The 10,269-nt window shown below is 39.8% G+C and overlaps 1 protein-coding gene across 12 annotated transcripts in view; it reads left to right on the top strand.

The window, feature by feature from the left end:
• LDB2 (LIM domain binding 2) overlaps window positions 1-6,443 on the top strand; it is a 213,532-nt gene extending 207,089 nt beyond the window's left edge. For 6 of the 12 annotated variants that reach the window (XM_030239336.1, XM_050973485.1, XM_018925171.3 and 3 more), the window contains one exon: window positions 5,150-6,443. In XM_030239336.1, the coding sequence (XP_030095196.1) occupies window positions 5,150-5,380 (231 nt within the window). In that variant the 3' untranslated portion in view covers window positions 5,381-6,443. Of the gene's footprint in view, window positions 1-2,312; window positions 2,459-5,114 lie in introns of those variants that run through there. The other 6 variants (XM_050973488.1, XM_050973487.1, XM_050973489.1 and 3 more) reach the window with 4 other exon arrangements.
• The last annotated feature ends 3,826 nt before the right edge of the window (window positions 6,444-10,269 follow it).

The following is a 10,269-nucleotide window of genomic DNA, read 5'->3' on the forward strand; positions in this document are numbered from 1 at the left end:
ATAAAGGAAACAGACAGGACAGGGACCCAGAAACTGCACTCCTCTCAACTGCCTTAGTCTCAGCACATGCCAGGAACTTAAACTTGGATTTGTTAATTTTCTCAATCACATCTGATCTTTGGAAAGCTTATTGGGCAGAAACTGGAGTTACCAATTTCATGTAGACAAAGAGCAAGGTTGGGCAAGAGTCCTTCTACAGGGTTCATAGAAAACCTGCCTTTCTGATGTTGGCCTTCCTATGATTTTAAAGAAATTAGTTACCTAATTTAGGTGTGTCATTGTCATACCACTTACACAGTACTAATCATTTCCTCTAGTATTTGAAGCTAGCTGCAATATTTTCCCAAACATTTGCTCAGTTTTCAAGCCTTCTCACTGACTAAAATCATATTCCTTAGCATTTTTCATATTCTTGTGTTTCAAATACAACTTTCCTGAAAGCCCAAGCCCTTGTACTGTAGAGCACTGATTTCAATACTGATCTATAGATTACAATAATGAGCAAGGTCATCAGAAGGGGTCCATACAGCTATTTTACCTTAAATATCACTCTCTGTTCAGTTTAATTTTAAAAGGGCATATTGATCCATTTTCATATTTTTGAAACTTGGTAGCAATCCACAACTCTCACAAATTCTAAGAACCACTGCTGCTCTATGCTGCTCCCAGTCATCACCACAGAAATTCATAGGTGGATTTTGCTTTCATTTACTAATGAAGATTCCATTGAGTGTAGTGCTGTAATCATAAACCCAGTGAAATATCATGTGTTGGAAAGAAAAAAGCATCACTACATGCCACTGAGTAAATGAAACATTCTTTGCTACATCCAGAGTCTAAAGCAGAACGTCCTTGCACTCTTTAAGCAAGTACCTCAATAATCTCTCTTTCTTGTTGTAGCTCTGTGTAAGCTCAGAAACCAAATCCTTAAATAAACCTGCTAATGTGGAAGGCAGCAACACAGTCTCATATGTGTTTCAGAAACAGAGTAGGTTTAGGTGGTTTGTAATGGATGTTGTGGAACCAGAGCTACAGTGCCAGGGCCAGAGATTAGTGTCAGAAATTATCTCATGTCTCAAAACCATGCAAATCAGAGTCTAAGATTTAGTAGTAAAGAGATGAGAGAGAATAACTTTGTTTCCAGTTTTTGTGCTTTAGGAAAAACATTCCAAACAAGAACAGAATGTCAAGTTAACAGTGAGAATTATGATGAGATGTGAAAGATTTTTCTCTAGAAAGTGTTTACTCTGAAACCTAATTAAAAAGTCAGTTCTGTTTCTAAAGATCATTTCAATACCAGTCAGTCTGATGTTTTTCTCACAGAGGCAGTGACCATTATGGCTGTGGGCAGCAGTGGGGCTCTCAGTCATTAGTAATTTTTGTGCCAAGGAGCTAAAAATTCAATTATTAAAATAATTGCCACTAACACAATTCCATAAGAAGGAAAGCAGGGGGAGGAACCCTTCTTCTTTTGACTTAGCACTTAGAGGTATGCCAGCTGCTAAAAGTAGTGCAACTTTCAGTTATTGGAGGATGAGATGTGCTTGAATGATACACTTGAGAGTGCCAGGCATTTTTAATTACCTTAGGCTTGTGAAGCACTGTTTGTCTACTTCTGGGGGCTGTGACAACAGAGCTACCAACTGATCACTGTAACACACTGAGCGAGGCTATGCATTAACTGCAGCAAAGATGGAAGGCTCAGGGATGGGGAATTTTACATGGCCCAACAGACATTTTTACCTCCAAACTTCACTAGGACATTGTTTAGACATAGGATGATCCCAAGCTAAAAAGTTTAGTCACTTAACTTGGCAGGGCAGAGCTAAATTTTGAGGCTTGGTATAAAAAAAAAAAAAAAAAAAGATAAAACCTAGAACTGACCAATCTGTTAAATAGAAGTGCTTGCATTTGAGTGTTGTGTGAAGTGATCTCTGTTTATATAGTTTATATGCATCAATTTAAGTTTGGATGGCAACTAGGGTTATTACAGGATGAAAGGTATGATATACATGAAAGCTGCTTTTGTGATTATATTATAAAAAACTACATTTCTATCACATAATGTAAAACAACCACTGCTTTATTTACAGTGCTTCACTACAGCCATATTTTACTATCATGAGACATTCCTTGACCAAAAATGTTGTTTCTAATCACAGAGTAAATTAATAAGATTGAGTGACTACAGTCTAAATCTTTTTTAAACTAATTTAGTCAAATATGTGCTACCATAACTAGGCCATAGCAGTGTGTGCTGCCATGCAAGAGACTAGGGTTTAATTCTTGGATTCTGCTTCTCACTCCATGAGCAGGAGCTAGGAGCACTCCAGAGCTGCAGCCTCAACCCTGGGAGGGATGGAGCCTTGTGTCATTCAACAGCAGTGACCCCCACTGGCCAATTTAAGGAGAAGCATTGAGGGGCTCTAAAAGGAGTCACTTCCAGTCCTCCTCAGAGGTTGGTGGTCATTGCACGGGATCTAGTGAGTGGAGGTTCAATGGGGTGCACTTGGTGGGGTCTTCAGCTTTCAGTCTGAGGAGCAGAATCCTCTGGGGAGGAAACAGCATGTGCGCTTCCTGAGACACTATTTTTGCCTGATATAACTGTAAGTGGCAAGATTGTCAAGAATTTTTTTTCAGATGTCCTGTAACGAATGCCGTGATATCTGTCTTTTAAATAGAGTGAGGGAAAACTCCACTAACCTCAATATAATTGTAGTTCAATTCCCAGAGAGAGAGAGAGAGAGAGAGAGAGAGAGAGACTCCATAGCATAGAGGGAAATACAAGTGCAAACTGTTCTCTCAGTGGGAGTCATTATATGAAAGGAATAATATTTGAAATGAACCTGAGAAATCAGAGATGGAAATACTTACAAGGTCATTGAACATCTCCCCACTGATGCACAAATGTTTCCTACCACAGATTGAGATTTTTTCCCAGCCTAGTGTTAGGTGACCTGAGTAGTAAAACTAGCACTGTTCCCGTGGGATGGTTAATCCTCAGCCTGCCATTATCAGCAACAGGAATATTGTTTTAGGAGTGGGGATTACACTTTTGTTTACTTAATTCCATCTTAGCACCCTAGTCTACATCTCCTCAGATTGGCCTAGAGTGATTGTCTTCCTTTCAGCACTTGCAGCTGTTAAGCACATTTCCCCTCCCAATCATTTGGTGGATGTAACACATATTTAATTCTCTCACCTGCCTCCCCAGCCAGCTGCTGCAGCCCCACAGTGACTTTGGACGTGCTTGTCTGAGTCTCATCTGAGGCACTGACCTCTTGCTGGTATGGCAACAGAGAGAGCTTGGGGCCTGTCCTTGAGAATGCCCAAGTAAAAGGAGCTGTTGCCACCTCGGTCTGTGATTCTGTGTTTCAGCCACTGTGGTCCTTTTTGCCTGCCATGTAACACTGCACATTCACACCCAGCTCGCTGTCCTCTGCAGAGCTCTTTGGTCATTAATGCTCTCGCCATGCAATGGGATCAGGTCTGGTCCAGCAGTGCACTATACATTGCCTGTTGTTTAGAGGGATGGGATAAATTAGAATAAACTTTTGCTTATCAACACCTTTGTCTTTTAAACTTCTATGTCACAAAGCTGTGTGAGAGGTTTTTTTTAACCAAATATTTTATGGAAATATGGAGTAACAAAGTGAAGAAGAGATAACGTAACAATTTTCATATAATCACAATTTTTTTACATAGCACAGGCTGAAAATGTGTCACAAACATTCTTTTGTAACATGCCAGCCTTTGCTGAGGGATATCAAGAAATAGTGTAAACACTTGCAGGCAATAATTTCTATTGTTTTGTGGTGAAGGAAGTAGATATCTGATTAAAAAGAAACCTTATTAAATGCAAACATTTGTCTTCTGTTTGCTATTAACATTCATAAGGAGGAACAGATCCTTTAAAAAATGAATCCATTGTTCACCAGAATTCTTGGAAGGGCTTGTTAAATCAGCAGGAACAAAGCTATACATCTGGAATTACTGCACTTCTACCAAGCATTACCTGATGCCCTGACACCTGAGCTGCATGAAAAGATGCATCCCACATATTTCTTTAGCTGTTAGCACAGCAGCCTGATTCTCCCTTGAACAGAGAGAACAAGAGAGCTCTCTGGCTTTGCACCTTTGCTTTCCAATCTCAAGTTTGCACCTTTCTATCCCATGCTGCTTAAGTTTTTTTGCAGCAAATCTGTGATGCACTGGAGTACAGTAGGCGGTTTACTTGTTTTCATGGAAGGACAATTTGTACTTAAAGCAGTGATTAGATGAATTCTTTCTTTCTTGCATGCTTTAGTTTCTGATGAGTACTAGCTTCATCAGTGTAATTATAATTAGCACTCTTCATCTTGCTTTTACGGTACCAGCTGGACAGATTGGTCCTCTTACTGCACAGATTGGCGGCAGGGTTGCCTACATGGAGTTAGGTGACAGGCACCATGAAATAACAGATGGTAAATTCAGGGCTTGTTGGCAATCAGCAGGTTTTTGCTAATGACTTAATTAGCTATGCAAATTGTCAAATCAGTGTGAACATTGTTTTTATCGAAAACTTTACCTAAATTAATTACCATAATTAAGTAGCAGAATGTCAAGTATATTGGATGCGTAAAAGGGCTTGGCTGGCTATGGATAAGAGAGTTACCATCTTTATTAGAGTGCTGTGCTCCATGTTTGAGAAGTCTGAGGATAAGAAATGTGATTTCTTTTAAACTACTTTTAAAATACGCATATCACCAAGTTCCTACTGAGATACACCCTGGTGCCTTTCCAAAAAAAATGGCTCAGGAAGGATTAACTGGATAAAGGCTAAATACTTTAAGGAGAAGTTTAAAGGCAGTCTCATAGCCTGTTTATTTGTTTAAAATCAGGCATATTTTTCAGCCTACCTGCTTTTCAGTTCTGGGGTATCTGAGATCCAGAGCCATGAGCATGCGGCTATAGAAATGTGTTATAATTTTTAATTAAATTAGAAATAAAGAGTAAGCCTCTCTCCTTGTTCCTGCTCTATGGGAACTTTTAACTCTGTTGTTCAAATGTCACAAAGTAAAAGAGATGCGAATTCTCTAACATAATTTTTTGAAGTGGATTTTTTCTCTCTCAAGGTTTCCATATAACAAATATTGGGTGCTGTTCACAGGATGTGATGGTGGTAGGAGAACCAACTCTGATGGGAGGCGAGTTCGGGGATGAAGATGAAAGGCTTATCACTAGATTAGAGAATACACAGTATGATGCAGCAAATGGCATGGATGATGAAGAAGATTTCAACAATTCACCTGCACTGGGAAATAACAGCCCATGGAACAGCAAACCTGCTGCTAACCAGGAGACTAAATCTGAAAACCCCACACCACAAGCTTCCCAATAGGTCATTCTGCAGCAGTGCCCACTGCAGTGTACCTCAGTGGGTTATTAATTACTGTTTCTCAGCAATCTTCAAAATAAAATTTAAAAGAAACACCTTTCAAATAATACAGTATCTATTTCTAAACTAAAGCTATCCAACTTTTTTCGTTAGGGAAAACTCTTGTATAAGCTTCCATATGCATTCCTTGGAAGTATTGTCATACAACTAGATACTGGCACTGACCTCAATAAAAATTATTGAAAATTAAACGGCATCTCATGACAAATTTCTGACAGTGCATTTTGTTGGAAGGGGTTGTTTTTTTCCTCATCAAACAATGGCCATATTTTAACAAGTCATCAGTGCTCAGGATCTCATTAACATAACTATGTAAAACTTTTTACAATTGTAATATATTTTCTGCTTTTCAACTTGCACCTGAAATTTCTTGTTTCAGAAAAAGATCAGCTTTTGAGGAAAAGTAAATTAAAGTAACTTCTGTTCATTCTTTAACTTTTCTTTCATCAGTTAATCATTTAAAGGATCCAGCATTTTTAATTTACATGTAGCTGATGCCAGTAGATACTCTGTCCATCATTTAATAAAAAGTACTGAAACAAGAAATGTCTTTTTTTCATCAAAGACATGAGAAATATTTTTATGTGGAAAAAGACACCCAGTCCTATGAGAGTTTATGCTTTGTAAAATTGCTGTCGATCCAGATATTTTAAAGCCATGTAATCCATTAACTTTGTGGGCAGCTTAATAAATCTAAAACTTTTGTGTTTTTATTATTGTATCTGAGTTGGCTTTGTTGTTATTTCTTTTCATGGTATATTTCTTGTACAATATTTTTGTAAAGCCCTCATTTTTTTGTTTTACTTTTTTTGTTTTGTTTTGTTTTTTATTCCGGTGTATTTATGTGAAACTTTATAAAAGAAACTAATTTTTTCATTTACATATTAATATGTTCAATTCATCATGTAAAGACACAGTGAGTCAGTGTGTTATATAATACAACTGTATTTTATGTATGCTTTGCCAATAAGTGTGCCAATAAACTGTGTTAACAAATGTGCTCTTATACAGCAGTTACAGTTCCTTGTATGCACAACAACACACCCGTGTTCAGGATCATGCACCAGGGGTTTCTGGAGTTGGTGTTTCACTGAATTGCAGTCTTTTTCCAGCTAAAGGGAAAGCCTATGGGTAGGTGTGAATCGCTTGCAGCTCGATTTGGTTTGATGCTCTTTTTCTAACAAGGATGTGCAGCACCACAGGTGAGTTACAGCAGCAAGCCAAGTGTGAGGCACTGCAGGGCATCCAGCCAGAGAAGATCCATCCTCAGCTTTGCATCCCTTGCCTTCCAGGGCCAGGGCTTATCAGAGCAGGGATTTCCACTCTGCTGAATGCTGTCTGATAGTTTTATGTTGAGTCTCTCAACTGGTGATGAGAAGATTTAAAAAATCCTCCTTTCTTTGCTTTGTTATCATATCAATTGTTCACGGGCACCAGTGAAACCCCTGGAGTTGTGCAGGTGCCCTGAGCACAGCCCAGCCTGCAAAGCCCTGGGCTGAGCTGGAGGACTGAGGCACACATACCCAGGCACCTGGGAAGCCCTGCAAGGTGCACCCTGAGAGTGGCAAACACAGGAAGAACTGTCATCAGAGAGATGCTGAATCTACACAATCCTGCCTTTTGTGCAGGGGAGCGGTGTTTTGTTCTTCCCTGAAACTCTGCTTTCAATATTGCTGACATTGTAAGAGCAGCTGCAGAACTCCCAGGTTTTTCTGAGTGGTTGCACGTATACTCAGAAGCCAGCCTGGGGAAATGTGTCTCCTTAGCATATACACTTTTTTTTTTTTCATGCTTTTGCTGAATGTGATTCTACCAAGCAGGTTTGAAACCACTGCTGCAGAAGGAATACAAGGCAAAACACCCTGTGTGACCACTTGGTTCCTGGTGAGAGACAGCTCCCTCCCTGCCCCAGGAACCAGCCTTGGCCCCTGATGTGGGCTCATGCTTCTGCAAGCAAAATCCTTGTTCAATGAATTTTGTTACCTATGGTACTCCTTGCAGGAAGACAGCCTAAAAGACATTCCAAGCTCTAGAGCCCAGAGGAAAACTAGCTAAATAACAGACATGGATAGCCATGCTGCTCCTTCATAACACATTCAGATTGTAGGAAACTGTAGTTTTATCATTCAGTGACTACATCAGCCCCGATTTCTCCATGTAAATAATTAAATTCACAATGTATTCCGTTAGGGGATCTCTGGCTTCTATATAACCACTATAACATTACAATTATGCACTGTAATTCTAATGTTCAAGAACACTAATCATTCATATTACATCTCCATGAGCACACTCTAAAAGGCGTTCCTTATTATTAATCTTTCAAGACTGGCACTAGTATTTCCATTTTTAAAAGATTTATGATGTCATATTACTCCTGTTGTTTCAGTAAATAAACACAGGAACGCTTGAAAAATGGGCAACAGACTCCTTGGAGTGCTGTCCTTGAATTAATCTCCAAGGACACTTTCTCCATATCTCCTCAAAACCCTCGTCTACAAGCTATCAATCCACCCTGTTGTGGTTAGGGTGAACAACAGATACAGCTAGCTGATTTTATTTATTCACTTATTTATTCATAAAAGAAATGTCCAAAACGGGTCAGCTGGAGAAAGTGGTTGAGATGGGCAGCAGCTGGACTCAGTCTCCTCACTGCTACCTCCTTCAGCCCTGTGCCCTGGGCTGCTGCATGGGCTTTTCATTCCATGTTGGAAATGACATGGGAGACTCAGGACAGGGCCTGTGATCCCATTTCTGATCCTAAGAGCTCATGTCCTGTCCTCAGGAATGCCCCCCCCCCAGGCTGAGGCTTAAAGAACAGTAGCACATGAATGAATGGATGTTATGGCTTTTGTTTGTGGGTTGTCATTAAATGACACTGCAGCTTCCATGTGCTCCATGACTGTCTGGCACAGAGCAGTGGGAAAGGTGAATAAACACCACAGGTGAGTTGAAACAACAGGCTTGCCAGAACTGAGGTTGCAGCCTAAAGAATGAAAGCTGAAAACCAATAGTTAATTCTACTGTAATCTAATCTCACCACCTACCAGAACATTGTATCTCTCTCAGAATTTGGAAGGAAATAATGTTTTTGGCACTTCCCCCTGGGGAGCCCTGAAGCTATTAAAAGGAGGAAGGAAACTTATCTCATGATGTTGAACTACTTTCAAAAAGAAAGCTCTTGTTTGTTTTAGCTAAATGGAGGGAAATACTGGCCCTGAGAAGTGCCTGCACAAATCAGAGGGAGGAAATTCCTGGAGTTCACTTGGAAAAGCTGAATCACATAATTAGTAAAGTGACCAAATACGAACACTAGTAACAAAGCTGGTTGCTGTTACAAAGAACTTAGACCATGGAAGAGTCATAAGCACTGGTGGGTTTTGGTTGTTCTTTGAATTGCTTTGTTTGGGGATTGGTTTTTTTTTTGGTTTTTTTTTTTGGGAGGGGGGGGTCTTTCTTGAACAAAGTCCATTTTTTAGAGAACTTTCAACTCCTGTGAATCACCAGCTGGTCTTGCCAGCTACCCCTTGTGTGAGAACATTTCAGTTCCTAAAGCTCCTTCTTTCTCTCTTTCCACAACAAGAAAAAATAAGCAAATTTTCAATCTCTTCAGAAAGCAGGTTTTCTCAGGTTTCATCATCATTGCATTGATATGTATGGGTCTAATAATGTGGTAGGATAATTAAATTTGGAAGGGACCTTGTATATAGGGTATAACTTGTTATAGGGTATGACTAATATTTGAATTCTATCAGCATCACAGGACTCTGTGAAAATCATGACTAATTTTTAGCCTTGGTCCTGGAGGAGTTACTGCTCTCAAAGACTTGGGAAGTAACCAGCTTGTGTCCTTGGGGAGCAGAGCAATAGCACCCCATGCCAGAGAGCCAAGGCTGCCAAGGATGGTCAGTCAGAGTGTGCAGGAAGACAGAGGGGTAGAGGGGGAGGAAACTTCCAAAGGAAAAGGCAAAATACTGAACACCACTGGGTGTTCTCTAACACTGGGGTGGAGAGAGGCTCCCTACCCACCTGTGGCTGCAAAACACCATTAAAAGTCTAAATGATAGAGCAGACTAAATTTTGCAATTTCACAGCCTCCATGAAAATCCCATTTTAGCAAAGACAGGATGAAAGAGAAAACATGAATGATTGATATTGAAGGAAACCCAGTTTGTGTCTAATATATCCTGGAGAAACTGCTAATGGAAATTGAATAGTCCTGAAAATATTTCCTGAGACTGCAACTCTGATCAAGTAGCCCTATGGTGATGTATTGCATGTCCAAATTAAAGCTGCCCTGGGGCACACGTAACCCCAGCAGCTGGTTTTACTGTGCAGGACTGGATGATTTGTATGTTTTTTCTAGCTTTTTGACAGCATATTTTTATACAAGGCTAAGGCCTGAATCTTCTACTATGTAAGAGGAGCTACTGAATATTTAACATCCCATAGAACTGATGTTAGTCCAGCATGTCATTATGCTCTATTAGGAAGCCTGGTGGTACCCCACTGCAGAATGGCAGATGGTACCTTTAGACAGAGAGTCACTTATGCAAGTCTCTAAATTTATGGACCATACTCATACATTTCTTGAGAAAATATGTATTTCCACTGAATGCTCACTGTATTAAAATCTGTTCTAATTTACCATGTTATTTTGACAGCAACTAGTATCAATTCTTTAAAGGGGAGAGGTTTTATTAGGAACAGTGATGGAGCAATCTAACTGTAAAAGCATTTCTCCCATGACCCTGGGAATCACTTCTGAAATAAAAGAACTTTATCCCTCACATCAAGAAATAATTTTTAATGGGTCTATGGGCAGTCTTAAT

This window comes from Serinus canaria, chromosome 4 (genome assembly GCF_022539315.1).
Source record: "Serinus canaria isolate serCan28SL12 chromosome 4, serCan2020, whole genome shotgun sequence".
NCBI lineage: Eukaryota > Metazoa > Chordata > Aves > Passeriformes > Fringillidae > Serinus > Serinus canaria.